A 19,478-nucleotide genomic window follows, 5' to 3' on the forward strand; every position below is an offset into this window, starting at 1 on the left:
CTCTGTCTCTCTCTGGGCTGGGGGATGGGAAGCCAGTGAAGACAGTTAGGAGCTGTTTTTCAGTGTCAGTTTTTCTGGCTTCTGCACAGATATCCTCGTGGAAACACCCAACTATAGCTTTCTTTTTTTGTTTTTGAAAATCAGAAATAGACCTCTTTAATGAAGGTCGTCAAAGGGTACAAACTTCCAGCTGTAAGTACTAGGGATGCAATGTACCACATGATAAATAGAATGAACATGCTGTACGTTATCTATGAAAGCTGTTAAATAAGTAAATCCTAAGAGTTCTCATCACAAGGAAAAACTTTATTTCTTTCATTTTGTATCTATAAGAGATGACAGATATTCACTAAACTTATTGTGATAGCTGTTTCATGATGTATTTAAGTCATATCATTATGTGGTACACCTGAAACTTATGCAGTGCTGTTATGTCAATAGTATCTCAATAAAACTGGAAGGATAAAAAAGAAATACACCTCTTTATATATACAAATTTGATGTTTGCAAATTCTATCCTTCATTTAGTATTTGCTTCCAAGGATACGGCTCCAGCCACTTTGTGATGTGGTCACCTCAGGAAGCCTGGGCAAGGCCTCCTCCCAGAGAGCTCAGGAGGGTGGGCTTTCTCTCCCTCTGATCCGCCATCTGGTCCTGGGAAACCCCCGCACACCCTTCAGAATATGCCAGACTTTTCAGAAAACCGATTAAGACTGTTCTTGCTCTGTGAGGGTTTTAATTTCTCATAGTATCTCGCTCATTTCTTTTAGGAATGATCATATCCTGGGAACAAGGAACGTCCAGTGTATCACTCCAGGAATTAAAATCCAAAAGAGGGTTTGTATCTGTTGGTTGATTGAATGCTTGTTTCGTGTGGGTAGGAAGTGAAAGTCTTTTCTTGTAGAATATACTTTCCATATGCTGAGATACCTTAGAAGACAAAATATAGTAATTACATCTATGAATTCTTTCAATAACAGCATATTCTGCTAAGCCACAGGTGGCAGGGAGGCTGAGGTAATTTCAGGCATGGAACATCTAGAAGGACACAATTCTAGGATGCGGTGGGCTTTTTCTTTTAGAATCATAGTGTTTACATTGTAAAACTGGATATCAAGGTGGTAGGAGCTTACCAGTTCCTGTTCTTGGTTCTGCTGTGGTTGATCTGCACACACAATTATTTTACTCTGAGTTCACTCTAGCTCTTCCTTTCCCAATGGTCCCACAAGGGTTCCCACAGACACCCTACTTCACCTTCACCAACACCCAGCCCGTCCTTCTACAGGTGAGGCTGGAATTCTTTAGAACCTCAGCACACAACAGGCCTTCAGTGGGCTTAGTGTTGAGACATAAATAAGGCTGCGCTGGGACCTGGTGCCCTAGTACTAACCAGCGGGCTCCTACACAAACCTGATGCCGAGTGGGACCCAGGAGATTTCTATATTGTTCACATTGTTACAGCTCAAACCCCCAGCTCCCTCCATTCTAATAATATCTTTCTCAAATTCCAGTAACTTTTTCTTCTCCTACCCCTTTCCTTGTGTGCTCAGTCCCGGTCTACCTTCTACGTCTCTGTTCTGGAGGGTAGGTTTTCTTCTTCTTAGCAGTTCTTGCTGTAATGGAACTTTGCCCTTGATTCCCATTTTGGAGATTGAGATTTTGTTATCCACTGATTCCTGCCTGCTCACCTTCTGGGACTTTCAGATGTTACTGAGAACCTTCCAATTTTCCTGCTTCAATGGGACTCCTGGAAATTCCCAATCCCAAGGACTCTACAACTGTTCTGCTTGGTTGAACATCTGGCATCAGCTGGACCTTCCCCCTCCACCTCCCCCCCACCCCCAGCTTCTGTGGGAGTCCTGTCCTGTTATGCTGGTAGATGGGGCCTGGGATATAACAGCTCAGCTGGGCTGCATGGAAGCACTTATATATATCAGATAGGAGCATAAGAATGCTAGCAGCAAGTGAGGAGAAGATTAAGAATGACTTGGGGTTGGCCACATTGTAAGGACAAAGCAGAACAAAAAGTGCAACGAAAGTGATAGACCAAAGCCAAAGAAGATCAGATTTGAGAAAACACTGCAGTGTTATTGTAAGTACTCCAAGAGGTACAGTTTCCTCACGAAAGAAAAATCAATCATTTAAAAGTGAATATTATATTGTACCAATGTTAATTTCTTAGTTTTGACAAATGTGCCCCGTCATGTATTAAGTTAACATTAGGAAAAGCTAGGTGAATTCTCTGTACTATCTTGGCAACTTTTCTGTACCTAAAGTTATTCCAAAATCAGAAGTTGAAAAAAAGAACATCAATGGAAACACTGAAGTATTTGCATTAGAAATAAAGAACTTCTTTACTCTGAAAAGTTTAGGAAAAATAAAAAGGTTTTTGAAGAACATTCTGGAAACTCAGCTCCTGGTCTAAGCATGTATTGTGAATAAGTAAAGTACTGTATAAATTCTGAAAGAATTAGTTGAGGCTTCTTGGTTTGACTTTTAGGAAACTCACTCTTTCAACAAATAATTATTGACCTATTATGGGTTTTGCACGTTCTAAGGTTGTATCTGTCAACAAAACAGATAAAGATCTCTGCTCTAATGGAGCTTACATTCTAGTGCGGGCAGAGGGAAATCAAAAATAAATATAACAAATAAATAAATTATATTGTGTGACTGAACGTGATGGGTGCTATGGGGAAAAAGAGAAGACCAGAAAAAGGGATAGCAGTAGTATGTATGGGGGCTGGGCCGTGTGCAATTTTAAGTAAGGTGAACCAATCAAACCTCACTGAGATGGTTTGGTGGAGCAAAGATGAAGGAGATGAGGGAACAAAGCATGAGGATGTTGGGGGAAGAGCATCACAGGCAGAGGGGGGAACAGTGTGAAGGTGGAACCTGTCTAGATGTTCGAACAGCATCCAGAGGTGAGTTGACAAAAGCAGTAACTGGCAGGGAGAGACTCAGAAGATGAGGTCAGGAAGGCAAGGGTGGTGATGGCTGGAGAGAACTGCAAATAATATAGGACTTGGACTTGGACTTTGAAAGAAATGGGGAGCTGTTGCAGACATTTGAGCAGAAGAGTGACATGATCTGTCTCATGTATTAGAAGAATCATTCTTTACTGCTGTGTGAATACGCTCTGGGTGGGCAAGGGCAGAGCAGGGAGAAGAGTTAGAAGGCTAACGCAGTAATCCAACGAGAGAAGACAGTGCCTTAGACCAGAATGAAGCAGTGGAGGTAGTGATGAGAAGTGGTGCTCTGGAGCTGGCTTGTTCCAGCTCTTGAGACCAATTGTTATAATTTTAGGAAATTTGCAAGCTAATTGCCAGAAATGCCATTATTAAAAATTAAATTATATAAAGTTACAATTAGATATATTATATTGCAAACTAAAGTATTAAATACCCCAAACCTATCACTTAATTATTTTTACCTACTTATTTTACTATAATTGTTTATTATTATCTCTGCTCTTGAGGTTGTTTACACTTGTGCTATCCACATGGTGAAGACAGTCTGAAATGGGGAGCTGCTGTGCATCTCTTCCCAATTCTGTATTCAGTGACGCTGTATATGGAGTTTGTCAGCCATGGTGGGAGGACTGACACCACAGAAATTGACAAATGCTACGAATTGGGGTTCATTTTTAAAGACAGCAGGTTGTTAAACATTGGCCAGCACACCACTGCTTTGTGCCTTCCCAACCAAAACTAGGAACGTGTACCAATGCCCCGTCCAAAGTTTTCAGGTTCCCTTTTTTTTTTTTTTTTTTGCGGTACGCGGGCCTCTCACTGTTGTGGCCTCTCCCGTTGCGGAGCACAGGCTCTGGACGCGCAGGCTCAGCGGCCATGGCTCACGGGCCCAGCCGCTCCGCGGCATGTCGGATCTTCCCAGACCAGCGCACGAACCCGTGTCCCCTGCATCGGCAGGCGGACTCTCAACCACTGCGCCACCAGGGAAGCCCTCAGGTTCCCTCACTTTTATCATGTCCCCAACCACAGAGGGGAAAAGCTTAATAAAGAGGTATTGTTAATGTTACAACAAGATAAAGGTAACATATTTCTCTTAAGCTTCATACCATTAACACGTTTAGTTACGAAAAATCACACTACCTGCGATTGGATCTTTAATGCCGGCCCCAGCTTTAAGCCCATAGTGCTTCGAAGATGCCCCTCTGTGAGTAATGGCAAAGTTTCTCCATCAATTGCATGATCTTTAAACACCTTATTAAACACAAAAGATGTCAGCTTTGTTTAAATGTCTTTTTTTTAAGACCTAACCTATTTTCATGAAAGCAACTTGAGCGACCTTTCTGAAACACAAAGCTAAGCACGCCACTCCTCCTTAAAACCTAGACTGTTTCCGGGATGAAGTCACAATCCTTCAAGTCTCTGTGGCCTGATCCCTTCTCCCTCTTCAGTCCCCTATCCTGCCATCCTCACCTTTCCCACCTTGGCCCTGGCCTCTGGCCACTAAAAATTATTCTCAAATCCCAACCATGTTAAGTTCTCTCTGGCTTCTGGTCCTCACCTGGAAATTCCTCCTTTGCCTCCCTCTCACCTTGTTGCCCCTCAGGTGGTAAACTCCTCACCGTCAGGTCTCATTTTCGATGCCTCTTCCTCTAGGAAACCGTAAGGCCCTCCTGTGTGTTCCTACCATGCCCCGTAGCTGCCCTCTCCAGCATGGTCACGCTGATGTGGAATCCCTTACGGTGCCCCTCTTCTGGACTACAAGCTCCGTGAGAAGAGGAACCATATTTGTCCCATTTCCACTGTGTGTTCTGTGCCTCGGAGGGCATGCCTCAGGACCAGCAGAAAATTAGATTCTTCTTGGGAAACTTCTGTACCAGAAACTTTGTGTTCTAACAGATTTTAGTTATTTACAAACTATATTTATTAAGTAATTATTTCTTTTCCTATTTTAACTGATCAAATTGTAGAATGGCTAATAGAAGTAACTTAATTTGGGCCAAAGCAAAAAAGTGGACAGTTTGGGTTAGTCTCTGTAGCCTTATTTTGGGGAAATGTATGATATTTCTTAGGTTGTCTGTTGTTTTGAAATATTTTGAATAACTTAAGCATAACTTCTACCACCTTTGAGAATTCCTAGGGCCCCAGGTACCCTTGGCCGAAAATCATATGGCCCAATAGCCTCAATGTAGAGTAATTATGATGGAAAGAGCTAGATTTGGAGTCACACACACATTTTTTTAAGCAGTCCTCTAGCCACCTTTAAGTTCAGCTTTACTCAGCTGCAAAATAGAGCTAATATCTCCTTTGCAGAAGTATGGTGTCGATTAAATTTAAAAGACAATCTAAATAATTTACTTAGCACTGTGCCTGGCACATAGTCTGTTGCCAATAAAGAGTAGGCGCTATTATTATGATTTTTTGTAAATGAGAGAACCAGCACAGAAAAGGTTAAGTGAGTTGCCCAAAAATCATAGCTTGCCTGTTAGAGAACCTGTAAAATAATGTATAGTTCATGATTCTGATCCAGAATTTTCCCTGCTTAACCCCACTGCCAATCAGCAAAAGGAGTGCTGATAAAAATAGTCACCTATATTTATGGTAGAAAATTTACCTAATTTCTCCTTCCTTTGTAGGGATTCCATTGAGCAGTGAAGGGACCATGAGAGATCATCCAAAGAAGGAGAAATCACAGAGATAAATTTTCACACAGAGGTAGGCTGGCACCCAGGGCCTGAAATGCATGAGAGCCTAACCTTCAGTCCTGGTGGATGGACCCTGGGCCTGAGGCAAGGATGCAGAACATGCCTCTGTCATTCAGAAGATACCCTCACTTCATTCTCATGAGAGCAGCTTGGGCCAAGTGCATGGTATAAATATGCATGTATTTTTAATAATTTCATTTATTTTTAGAGAGAATACTTTCACTGCTGACTTATTTGAACTAGACATTGACTTTGAACAAAAAAAATGTGTTACAGGGTATCCTGGATGTCCCTAAATGGCTGAACCACCCATCCTCTCTTCACAGCTATTTAAGATTTCATTTGCAAGGGGCTTTGGATTTTCACTGCGGTTATTTTTTCCTGAATTTCCTTTTTCAACCTGCAGAAGGTGGGTGGTTGGAGGTTGCTGCACCTAAGGCAGAGGTGAGGAAGAAGAGGACAGAGAAAGGGACAGGGGGTGTGGCCCTGAGTAGTCCCAGGGGCTGTGAGTAAAAGCGGATGGCACATTGCAGACAAGGGTTCCTGTGAGAGCTGTGCACAAGCAGTGCTACTTCAGAGCCTGTTGCGCTCAGACGGCACCCAGCTGCATCCAGGGGGGTGCTCCCCATTTCTGTACAGAACACTGTCACCGAACACAGCCTGGTCATGCCCAGCAGAGTGTGGCATCCTTGCTGTTGAGGTCACCAGCAATTGCTAAGAGGGGAACTGACTTTAGTGAGGAAACAAGAGCAGGACTTGATCCTAAACACATTTGAGAAACACTTAGAAATAACTGTACCACTTCTTGGGGTGGGGAAGGAAGCACCAACATCCTGTTGGTAAGAGGTAATGAGTCAGCAAAGTTTGGGGTCTTCGTGTTTATGTGACGTCTTTATACCCATAAGGGGACATCTGGGATTATAAAGTATGAAATACATGTAACATTATTTATTACAAGAGTGGTTATTATAAACTGCATTTTTATGACTGTGAATCACTGATTAAAAAATAGTGAGTTCAAACAGATTCAATCCATCAGAAGTCAGTAATCAAATGTTCGTTATACATGGGGTTGCTTCTTTCTGGTTATCAGAATTTGGTAACTTCATTGTACCACTTGAAAAGCGGCATAGATACATTTAAAAAGTGACTTACCCACGGTTAATGACTAGTAATAAAATAATAAGGTTATACTCATTGAATAGGCAAAAATAGAACAAATTTTTTTAGCAGGTATGCAAAAAGACAAAGTAGGTGACTTGAAGAATACAACCTGCCTCATAAGTAACTTGAGATTCTGCTTTCTCTAGAAGCCTCTGAGGCAATGATGAAATTAGAATCTACTGAGTGCCAGGCACTCATTTATGCTTACAACAATCCTTTGAAAATGTATTATACTATTATCCTCATTTTACAGATGAAAAAAACCGAGACACCGAGGAGGGAGGCAATTTGTCTTAGGTCACATGTCCAGAAAGTGGAAAAGCCAGGATTTGAACTTGTACTTTCTGGTTTCATAAGCCATACTCTTAATCACTACTCTATATGACTTTTCCATTGGTCCAATAAAAAGAAAAAAGGAAGAAAAAGAGAAAGGGAAAGGAAGGAAGGGAGGGAGGGAGGGAGGGAGGAAGGAAGGAAAATTTTTAAAAAATTAACAGCATTACACTGAAGAAAATATCACAAAATGAGATCTGAAAAAAGTTATCTCTAACATCAGTTACTTATGATGTAGTTAAATCATAATGTCCTTTTCTTGCTTTCTTTTACTTTAAAATATAAACCAAAGATAGTTATACCAGATTTAGTAGGCACATTGTTGCTTGGAATTGTGTTATTAAATCACTTGAAAAAGTAAATTATATGCATGAAAATGTAGCACTGACATAAACTTCAAAAACTTGGCAACCCACCATTTTTATCTCCAATTTTCCCATATAAGTGAGGCTAGTTTTACTTTTCAAGTGTCCTGATAGTTCTTTATAATTTAAAAAATAGTATTTATCTACCAGATTAAATTATGTGTGTAGGCGTTTTTATATATTGCCCCAGAATAAAAACGTAATTTTAAAATAGTTAATTTCCAACTTTTCAGATGTATTTCCTTCTTGTCCTTTTTAGAATAAAGTATATATTTCTGTTATGTATGATAAGTAGCCTAAAACTTCTGATACAGAAGTACATGCCTCCAAATGTTTGCTAAATGGATGAGCAGGGAATACAGTAGACACCTCTCCTTCTTCTTGGATGTTTGGCCTCTGAACCTCCTAATTCTGGGAGAATTCCACATCTCAGGAGCCTTAATGGGACAGAAACTAAAGCCAGACACTGGCTTTCCCAGCCTCCCCTGAGGCTGGGGTGGGCACATGACCCAAGCTCCACCAATCAGAGGCTTCTGTTCCAGGGGAGCCAATGACATACAAAGGGAGAGATTATTAGGAATGCTCTCTGGGGTCAAAATCAAGTTCAACAGAACTCATTATGAAGGAAGTATATTTCAAAGTGTCTAACTTTTAAGAAAATACTTAAATGTTGCGTCACCTGAGCATAGTCTGAACAACCTGGAAGGCCACTAATGAAGTTGTACACGTCATTCACGGTCCATTTCTGAATATCTTCATCCAAAGACAGATTTTCCTTGATTGTAAGAAGCACATGTGTTCCTTTAAAACAGAAAGAAAATTATTTTGTGGGAAAAGGGAAAAGGGGGAAGCTAAGAGTACAGTTTCATGTATAGTTACATTCATTTCCTCATGTTCTATTACCACAGAGCAGTCCCTTTACATAGATCTACACATAACCCCCTTAAAAGATAGAGTTACTGAGAGATGATTTCTAAAAAAGCTTAGCTACCTCCTTTCTTTTCTTCCTCTAAAGGATCTTTAATGACAACCTTATCATAAATAAAAACAAAGTTCCAGCTTCTCTCAGATTCCAATAGAAATACCCTGTGGATTTCATTCTCCAGATTAATACTACCATGTTCTATGATGTTACATGATTTATCATGCTCTCTAAGCCATGTGAGAATTTAGCTACATCTTCATCAAAATGGCAAATTAGTATTTTGTCAGGGAAGCAGTCGGTATGGTGGCTAGATTACACATATCCAAATCCCTGTGTTTTAAAATATTTTTATCTAAAGAAGTTCCAGTTTTAAACTATTTTTTATCTAAAGAAGTTCTTGAATACTATTCAGTGTGTCTTTTTGGGGCAGGGGGTAGTGTGTTAATACTCTTAGGTTAGAGAGTATCATAGCAGTAGTGAGCACTGAAAGAGCTTCTGTTTAATTGTTTATTTTTTCTACACTTAAATACAGGGGAGATTGAATTCATACTTTTAAGCAAGAAGCCCCTCTGTTTTGTGTTGAAGAGATTAGATTAAATCAAAAATTAAATTAAAATGTTAATTAAAAATTCTGGTAGGCTTTCCCATCCTTCCTCATATTTACCTTCCTAGCCTTTGCTGAAATTCTCTATATAGCAAATATATAAACACAGATACATTGCACTGTTATGGCTGACTGGAACTAATGTAATAAATTTTTCAAGAGGAGGTAATTCTAAGTAGGATCAAGAAGAAGGAGGATAAAAAGAAACACAGTGGTTACAGCTCACCATGTAATAACTCCAGGGACTTGATGACCTGCGGTGTATGAGGATTAGCCCCTGGACTCCTACCTGGCAGAGACGGTCGAGGAACTGGCGGGTAAACCTCATTCTTTTCACCACAGGCTGCCAAAACCTGCTCTGAAGCCTTCTCCTTCCCATTGTCCCAGGCCTTTTCTTCCAGGGTAGTGCCATGAGCTCCCCAGGGTTTTCCATGGCCACGCTCCAGCTCTCCAAAGGTGTGGGCAAGAGCTGTACATGGCTTTTCTTCAGTTTCACCCAACTTGTGATTGTTGAGAGTGTCTGTTTCTGGGTCTTTTGCATACTCATTCTCTTCACAGGGAATTGCACGGGTTTGGCCTAGGGGCTTTTCTTCTACTCCACTTTTAGAACTCTCGGTGTCACTGTCTAGAACTTTCTGATTCCCTGTACCTCTCCTGAGACGACGACATTTCTGCCCCCAGCTCTCTAGAAAGTGCGGACCGGTTGCCACTAGCATGGGGTTTCCCTGAAAGTTTCTCAGGGCGCTTCTGTGAGCATGCAGGTCACTGGCAGGGAGCATGCTCCTGCCATGGTCGGTGGCTGGGCCAGCTGGGATACTGAAGCCATAAAGGAATGGTACCCCTAGGCCTGCTAGTCCCTTGGAATTAACTTTTTCTATTCTCCTTTGTTGGTAAATGGCATGCATTTCCATTTCCATCCTAAAAACAGAACAATATATTTTATAAACCCAACAAAACCATTAGAAATATCATTTTAATGGCCCTCTGCCTTCCCTATTGTAGCACCTCTGCTTTTCTTTTGAGTACTTATGCTACTTATCTGAAGTCTGTTAGGTGTAAACACGAATCTCCCAGACAGCCACTGGGAAGGAGAGTCTGGAGTAAGATCAGAGGTGAAGGGTTTGGCTGAATCTCACAATGGAAGTCTAAGGCCAGTCTTTAGAGCACTGTCTCTAATGGATGTGACAATCTTAGCAGGGATGGGAAGAATGCAGCACAGCATTAGTTTCTTGCCAGAGATTAATCCTCAAAGAAATTAAAGTTTTGGGAAGAAGTTTTTAAACCTTACAGTACAATTTTAGTGAGACTCAAGAAACACCGAAGTCTCAACTGTTAAAGTTAATGCCAGTGGTAAGGGTTGGGGAAGGGAGAAGGGGGGAAGACTTGCTGGTATTTTTGCTTACTTTACTTTGCTTATTGGTCATCACCTGGACCCCTTAATGTTCAGCAATAACCTAGTCATCACTGCTGTGTGTTTCTCCTGGCTGTTGAAGGCCACTTTTAGATTGACAGGGGGCTGTCTGGGCTCTAATGGCATAGTTTGAAGTGGGATTGGCAAGCTTGGCTCCTGTCTTTGAGCAGAACTGAAGTCATTTAAGACAGAAATGCCAGTATGAATTTCAAAGGAATCACAGCTAGGCATTTTAATTATGAGACACTGACAAGCTACTGTGATCTGTAGACTTAGCTTCGCTGTGTAATTTCTAATCTTGTTTTTATCCTTAAACAACCTGTGTACATGTTTGTATATGTTTCTTTTTGTAATATTCCTGGACTACTTTTTGAAAGTAATCAGTGTGTGTGTGTGTGTGTGTGTGTGTGTGTGTGTGTATATATAATCAGTGAATACATATACACAAATATAACAATACATACAAAAACAATACACAAATACAATAAATGAATGAATATATAGAAAAGTATATATATAACAAATGAATAAACAAACAAGTGAATGAATAGAAAATAAAACAACATTGTTACATTACCTGGCAGTATGCTGCCTTTGAATCATTTCATTCCTTCTAGCCATTGCCTTTATGGATTCAGGTGGCAAAATGCCCCAACCTTAAACAAGAAAACCACCATCCCACCCCACAAACAAATTAACAATATTCACTTGAAAATAATGAAAGAAAATAAAATGATTTAAAACAGTATCTGCAAAAAACCACCAACTGAGCACAGTGTTGGAACTGGTATCAGTTCATGGCTGTTCAGAATCTTAGAGTCACTTTGGTGATGGCATGATAACACCAGATAATTTTTTTCTTTTTTATGGCTGCGCCTTGCGGCTTGCGGGATCTTATTTCCCTGACCAGGGATTGACCCCAGGGCCCTGGCAGTGAAAGCACCGAGTTCAAACCACTGGACTGCCAGGGAATTCCCCAGATACTTTTTTTCTTTAAGTATGGGTCTCATGACTGGCAATGTTTCCCTACCATACTTCAAAAGGAAAAAGATGAAATTAACTGTGGATCTCTTGATCGCTTGCTTTTTCAGTAAATATTGATAATTTTTTTTTGGAAGAAAAGAATTAGCTGACCTTAAAAAAAAAAGTAACTAAGTGCTTCTTTATGCACTGAAATCCCTGGAAATAATACATTGGGTTTGTTTTTGTTTTTGTTTTTTTTGCGGTATGTAGGCCTCTCACTGTTGTGGCCTCTCCCGTTGAGGAGCACAGGCTCCAGACACGCAGGCTCAACGGCGATGGCTCATGGGCCTAGCCACTCCGCATGCATAAGACTGCCAACCCATGGGGTAATGCCCAAGGATGCAGAGACTGTCCATGTGAGAAGATCAGTGTAGAGGGTACAATTCTCATTACCTGGATTTTAGCACCCTATGAAATGTGGACTCATCACACCTATTTCAAGTTTCTTTCTCTTTCCCAAATAGTTGACATCAAACTTAGTGCTAGTCCTGTTGTCATAATCCACTCCCTACCTAACATCCCAAATTTTGAAACAGATCCCTGTCTTAATCCCTATTTTGCTAACTTACTTAGTGGCTCGGTTTCTATAGGACTGAGGCCCTACCCTTACCCTTGCTTACTCTCTTACACGTCAGCCTTGAGGTGGGAGACTGACCTCTGTTCCTGGGACAGGTTGTCAACCTGCCTGTTTGTATCCAACTATTGGCAGTTTCTGGATTCTTCATCAGTAAGAAGCTCTTTCTGAGTCAGCAATGCAGCTATTTCACTGGTCTGCTTAATTGCTGCCTGTAACTTCGGGCTATAGATTTAACCTGGTTCTTGCTGCCAGATGGGGCTACCACCCAGGTTCAGCTGATGGGCCTGTCACACTCCAGTGGGTGTGTCTAGTTTCAGACCTGGCCCCTGCTCAATCTCATCGAAGTGGAGCCACATGCACTGCGGCAGACAACATGCTTAAGTCCAGGCAGGCCAGTGTCTTCACTGGCCCTGGCACCAATCTTATTTCTTTCTGTCTCAGGCTTTTCACTCACATTGTTCATATCTAGTGGGTTGGTCAAAAAGTTCACTTGGGTTTTCCTGTAACATGGAAAACTCGAATGAACTTTTCGGCTAACTCAGTATTCAGAGTTGTTGGAACTGGAGAGCAGGGACAAACAGAAACTCACTGAATATAGTTTGGGGGAGATAAGATGCATCAATCTGATCTTCAATCTTATTCCCTCTTGAGCCCCTACACTCATGTTTTTACTGACACCACTCTGCTGAAATTGCTCTTATCGAGATCATCAATGACCTCCACAAAGCTATATCTAATCATGTATTCTTGGTCCTCATCTTACTTGGCCTTTGAGTGGCACACTTGACACAGTTGCTCACTCTTTCCTTAAAACACTTTCTTCCCTTGGTTTCCAGGCCTCCGTCCTCTCCTGGGTTTCCTCCCACCTCAGTGGTTGCTTTTTCTATATCTCTGTTTATCTTCTAGACCCTGTTGGTATGTCCCAGGGATCATCCTTTTAACTTGTAACTCATCCTTTTAACCCACTCTATGGATGATCTCATCTAGTCTCATATATCCCGATGACTTCCAAAATTATATCTCCAGGTTGTCTCCAGAAGTCCTCCCTGGACTTCAGCTGCCTTCCAGACATCCCCCCATTGATTGTCTATTAGGCATCTCAAATGCCTATGATATCCCTCCCGCCCCAAGAACTCCTGCTTTCATGGTCTTCCTCAACTCAGTGAAGAGCAACTCCACCTTTCCCATTTCTCAGCCAAAATTTCTGATGTCATCCTTAACACCTCTCCTCTTTTCACATCTCATATCTAAACTCTGAGAAAATCTTGTTGTTTCTACCTTCAAAGTATTTACAGAATCCAGCCACTTCTTACCATTCCTACTGTCACCACGCAGGGCCAATCCATCATAATCTTTTGACTATTCTAATAGCCCATTAACTCCCATCAGTTTAACTCCAGAACTTTAATCCTATCAAGTTTGTCCCCAACACAGCAGCCAGAGTGATCCTGGTAAAATGTAAGTCAGACCATGTCATTCCTTTGCTCAAACTCCTCAAAAGCTTTCCCTCTTCCCCAGAATAAAAGGCAGGTCCTCACTATGGCCTATCAGGCCATATGTAAACTGCCCCAGGGCCTTTAACTCTCAGACCTCATCTCCTCATGACCTCATCAGTTCCTGCCTGTAAGATAAGACAGATAGTAATTGCAGATTTTCATGTTATTCATCAGTAAATTGATGGTTGGAGGAGTTAAGCGACTTACACTTGGTTACACAGTGGTGGAACCATGATTTAAACCTAGGTAGTAATTATAGAAACTACAAGTATAACCACCATACAGCTTTGCCTCTAAACTTTGGCAGTAAATTTGACGGCAAGCTTAATGCAGCAATCCAGTTCACAGTGGCTCCACAGACGAGAGCCATCTGTTGCTCATACCTGAGTAGACATGACTGGACAGCACGTTCGGCATACTTGCATTTGGTAGAGCAGAGAATCCAAATTGGGAAGGAACACGAAACTGTCTTGGGTCAGTTGGAGCTACAGTGGGAGGCAGTAAATCTCTAGGGAAAAAGATACAAATTAGGATATTACTCAGCCATAAAAAGAAACGAAATTGAGCTATTTGTAATGAGGTGGATAGACCTAGAGTCTGTCATACAGAGTGAAGTAAGTCAAAGAGAAAAACAAATACTGTATGCTAACACATATATATATGGAATTTAAGAAAAAAAATGTCATGAAGAACCTAGGGGTAAGGCAGGAATAAAGACACAGACCTACTGGAGAACGGACTTGAGAATATGGGGAGGGGGAAGGGTGAGCTGTGACAAAGCGAGAGAGAGGCATGGATACACTAGATAGATAGCTAGTGGGAAGCAGCCGCATAGCACAGGGAGATCAGCTAGGTGCTTTGTGACCACCTGGAGGGGTGGGATAGGGAGGGTGGGAGGGAGGGAGACGCAAGAGGGAAGAGATATGGGAACATTATATGTATAACTGATTCACTTTGTTATAAAGCAGAAGCTAACACACCATTGTAAAGCAATTATACCCCAATAAAGATGTTAAAAAATAAAAGAAAAAAAAAGATACAAATTAGGTAAAATGAATGGAATTGTACAAAATTTCCATTGCATAGACAGTGAGTTTTTTTTTATTGCCATATGGGATTCTATCATCTCTTCCCAAAATGAAGTACAAAAGTCCTGCAGTCTCTATTGGCTTAAGTAGAAATATGATGAGAAAGCTTAGGAGGAAGAGCTCTACTAAGGAAGGACTAACTCAGCTGCCAACACAACAGAGAAAGCAGGAAAGGGAAGTTTTAGGGATGTCAGGGAAAAAAAAAGATCCAATCAAATCAGTACCAATGTCTGATTTTCCATTCTTGACCACAACATTCTTTCCTCATTTGATAAACATACTGTGGCTTGAGTTTTGCCATCTGGGATCAGTGACTACCTGGGTGGACAATTTATTTCTCCGAACTTCAGTGGTCTCTAGAAGTCCAACTCTTTTGTTCATGCTCCATGAACAAGCATAAATACTGAATTTTTCTTTCTCCTCGGAATGTCAGACTACATCTTCAAAAGAAGGGAAGACAGGAAACTGCCAGAGTGTACAACCAAAATACTGCTAACTTCACTTTTATTGCAAAGAAAGAATTGCTCTATCACAGGAAATCCAGGATACCCAATTGTTATGGACTGAATTGTGTTCCTAACCCCTGCCCCACCATGCGACTGTCTTTGGAGCCAGGGCCTTTAAGGGGGTAATTAAAGTTAAATGAAGTCCTAAGGGTGGCGCCCCAGTAAGACTGGTGTTCTTATAAGAAGAGGAAGAGACACCAGAAGTGCTTGCACACAGAGAAAAAGCACGTGAAGACACAGAGAAAAAGGCAGTCAAGTCTGCAAGCCAAGGAGAGAAGCCTCAGGAGAAACAAAACCTGCCAGTACCTTGATCTAGGACTTTCAGCCTCCAGAACTGTGAGAAATAAAATTAAGCCACCCAGTCTGTGGTATTTTGCTACCACAGCCCTAGCAGACTACATCCACGTTTGCACCTATGCGATGCCTGTCACATAGAAAGTGCTCCTTAGCTATTTGCTGAGTGAGGACGTCAAGCAGGCCTCAAAGGGGAAGTGATGAGAAGTTTGTTGAAGATGTGGCCGGCAGATTTATTGCACCACAGTTCCCTGAAATAACATTAGACAATAAAACAACACTGGGATTAACAGCATTTGAAACCTTAATAATATCCATTTTCTCCTTTGACTGGAATATCGTATTGAAGAGAAATACCTATCCAGACTTGGAGGTTCAAATGGTGAGGGAACCAGTGGAATCCTCTGATGCCCTGATGCTGTCAATAAAGGGTTCACGGCCATCATTGGATTTATCATCAATATCTCTCGCCACTGATGGAGTTCTAAAAAAAACCAGATAGATATGTCAACAAATACCTCTACTTTTTGTGAACTATTTGAATTCTTCTTGAACACGATGAACACTTTTTGTATTTTCCCAACACTTGGGAAGCCTAACTACAGCAAGATTTCAGTTACACAAAAACCCCTCCATTGTTAAGTACCCAGATACAACTGTAGAACTCCGTGTGCCTTTGGAATTTGTTGGAGAGTGCACAGGTAATACCATACCACACTACAAGCAACACTAATAAAATTAAACCAGTTTTGCAAGATTCCAGAAATACCATCTTCTTTTATTACAACTTATTTTGATGTTTATATTTCCAGAAGTACAAATGCACGTATGCTCCCATATGTTAAATTTTTGGAAAAATATTCCTATTTAGTTGATAAGATTAAAACAGAAAAGAGGAGGAAAATCTTCCTAATGGCCCAAAATACATCTAATTAAAGTGAATACAGGCTGACTGTGTGTGTCTAATTAGAACAAGTGACCAAGTTATATCCAAACATACATAAACACAAGCATTCATAACTTTATCTAGAACCTAGTGATCAGAAAAAGGGACCATTATAAAAGGGGTAAAATTTTGTCTTATATTTTCTTATTAATTATTAACATCTTTAGAATAATTTTAAATATTAAATGAGTGTTAGTCAAACAGGTCACTTTAGCTTCTTCATCCTCAATAGTTACTTTAAAAAAACTGAGATAACTATAACTATGTTTGAAAAAAAAAAGGAAATCAGGAAGAAAATGTTCTGCTTCTCAAAGTAGTGATGTTTTTTTCTTTCTCGTGTGCATATTTGATTTAATTTTTAAAAGAGTTAATACATTCATATGGTTCCAAAACTAGAAATACAATGGCATTTAAATAAGCAGTCACTTCTTTAGCTTCTTTTCCAGGCCTAAACCTACGGATCAACTTCGAAATTCAAGTCCACAGGTCACCTAGCATTGGCTTTCACCATTCATATACCTTTTTTTCACGTTTTGAATGTGGATTTCTTTTCACTATTTCTGTGAGGTCGATATAATTTCTTCCCTGATAGTGGCCTCAGAGTAGTGACCAGTCAGAATCAGGATAAAATTATTTGCCAGATGCCTGCCAGCCAGGGTGAGATGCCAAGAAAGAACTCAGGCCAGGTGTGTCAGCTGTGGGCTTGCATCTCTGGTGAGGACACTGCTCCTTGGCTTAGAACCTCAGGTCCTCCGCATCTGAGATTTGGTGCACAGCCACCTTTTTTCACCTCGTCCATTACACAACCGAACAGTGTGGGACACAACGTGGGGTTTCCTTTTGAAATACTGTTGAACTTTGATTTGTGTCATGAATTGACAGTCTCTGGTAGAAGTTTGAACTTACCTATGAGAGAGAAACTTTGAAGCTGTGACATATAGTGCTCATCTTGCATTTTATGTGATGCCTGAAACAAATCTGGAGGAAGGAGAAGGAAGAAAAGGAGTGCAGAATCCCTCCAGAGCAAGCATTGCCTAGAGGCTGACCACCCCGCTACTTCACATGTCACCACAGGGAAGTACCATGGAGACTACTCACCAAGAGCGGATGAGACTATCTTACTTTGGGATTCCTCCAAAGCAGGCCTGAGACAAGGACTTGAATGAAGGTAATTTATTTGGGAGGTAATCCCAGGAAGCCCACATGAGGGAGTGGGTGAGACCAGGAAGGGAAAAAAAGCCAATAAGGGGTGAGCTAATCTGTGAGTTACCACTATGGACAACCTTCTGAGGACCCTCTAAGAAAACTTGTAGTATACACCTCATAACTGTCCCAGTGGAAGACATAGAGCTGGCCATTTACCCACTGATTTCTGTCAGCCACTGGTGGAGGGCAACGTTCTCCCTTGCATCTGGGTTATGCCGGAGCTAGATCCAACAAGCTCCTACAGTGCCGGAGAAAGCCTTCAGTCTGAAGCAGAGAAATGCACGTGCTTGAGATGGGAAATGACCTCTATGGTTGCAGGTGAACTCAGAAAGGGGGTATGGGTAAGGCAGCAAGAACTGTTGAGGCCACGTGATTACTTTCTAATGTCATTCCACTAATCGACACAAATGCCTTTCTTCTGGACTACCAGGTTTGCCAGGCATAGGCGTATTTCTACGAGGCTCTGTAGGGTCCATTGTCTGCAACAACACAGCTGGATTTTTTTCACTGTTATTCATGTGCTCAGTGAAATGAGTGGGGGACTTAAGGCTACTGAGCCAATGGAGTTGAAGAAACGAGGCATCGGAGACAAGTCTCATCTAATCTACCATCAAAGCCCTCCTTGGTACCACACCTGTCCTGGATTCCACGGTGCTTGAATCTTTCTTTTTGCAATGCCAGGGAAACTGAATGTAATCTATAAAATTCTGTTACACTTCTGACATGGTAATTTATTATTTTTAATCAGTCTACCAAATTTTTTCCTAAAATGTAAATTATTCCCAAGTCTACAGAAATGTCCCTATGTCATGAAGGTCCCTGGGAAGGACAATGAGTCATTGGCACCTACCACACCTGAATGTTACAGTTCTGGGCTCCACCTGGCTTCCCTAGTTTCTTTTCATCTTTACACCTGTGAGAAAGTGCTTATTTACTTACCACGACATCTATTAGTGCCCAAATTTTCTTAAAAAAAAATTATAGCCCTGTGCTATAGACTGTCTCCCCTCAAAATTCGTATGTTGAAACCTAATCCCCAAAGCAATGGTATTTGGAGGTGGGGCGTTTTGGAGGTGATTTAGGTCATGAGTGTGGAGCCCTCATGTATGGAATTAGTACTCTTAGAATAGAGACAGCAGAGAGCTCCCTCAGCCTTTCCTCCACATAGGACACAGTGAGACGAAGGCCATCTATGAACCAGGAAGCCAGTCCTCACCAGACACTGAATCTGCTAGTGCCTTGACCTTGAACTTCCCTGCCTCCAGAATCGTGAGAAATTAATTTCTGTTTATAAGCCACCCAGATTATAGTATTCTGTTATAGCAGCCTGAATGGAGGAAGGCAATTTTTAATGTTGTGCCTGTTACCTTTGAATGTCCCAAATTTTATATATGTATATTTTATAATTATATATATACACGTATATATATTTTTTAACATCTTTATTGGAGTATAATTGCTTTACAATGGTGTGTTAGTTTCTGCTTTATAACAAAGTGAATCAGCTATACATATACATATGTCCCCATATCCCCTCCCTAACCCACCCCTCTAGGTGGTTGGTCACAAAGCACCGAGCTGATCTCCCTGTGCTATGCGGTTGCTTCCCACTAGCTATCTATTTTACATTTGATAGTGTATATAAGTCCATGCCACTCTCTCACTTCATTCCCAGCTTACCCTTCCCCCTCCCCATGTCCTCAAGTCCAGTCTCTACATCTGTATCTTTATTCCTGTCCTGCCCCTAGGTTCTTCAGAACATTTTTTTTTTTTTTAGATTCCACATATATGTGTTAGCATACGGTATTTGTTTTTCTCTTTCTGACTTACTTCACTCTGTATGACAGACTCTAGGTCCATCCACCT

At 41.1% G+C, this 19,478-nt stretch overlaps 1 protein-coding gene across 1 annotated transcript; it reads right to left on the minus strand.

Moving 5' to 3' along the window:
* Window positions 1-735: 735 nt before the first annotated feature.
* SAMD7 (sterile alpha motif domain containing 7) lies at window positions 736-15,918 on the minus strand. The gene is made up of 7 exons (XM_030856984.2): window positions 15,818-15,918; window positions 13,956-14,080; window positions 11,054-11,132; window positions 9,355-9,983; window positions 8,216-8,337; window positions 4,113-4,223; window positions 736-930 (listed from the first exon to the last, which is right to left on the minus strand). The coding sequence occupies exons 1-7, from the start codon at window positions 15,916-15,918 to the stop codon at window positions 736-738; spliced, it is 1,362 nt and encodes a 453-aa protein (XP_030712844.1).
* Between the last annotated feature and the right edge of the window lie 3,560 nt (window positions 15,919-19,478).

Source organism: Globicephala melas, chromosome 4, assembly GCF_963455315.2.
Source record: "Globicephala melas chromosome 4, mGloMel1.2, whole genome shotgun sequence".
NCBI lineage: Eukaryota > Metazoa > Chordata > Mammalia > Artiodactyla > Delphinidae > Globicephala > Globicephala melas.

Coding starts and splice junctions, on each gene's coding strand:
- SAMD7 (XM_030856984.2), bottom strand. CDS start 15,918: ATGATAAATCCAATGATGGCCGTGAACCCTTTATTGACAGCATCAGGG. Junction 11,133..13,955: donor GTCCAGTCATGTCTACTCAG/GTATGAGCAACA, acceptor TTCTTGTTTAAG/GTTGGGGCATTTTGCCACCT. Junction 4,224..8,215: donor GTTGTTCAGACTATGCTCAG/GTGACGCAACAT, acceptor GTGTTTAATAAG/GTGTTTAAAGATCATGCAAT.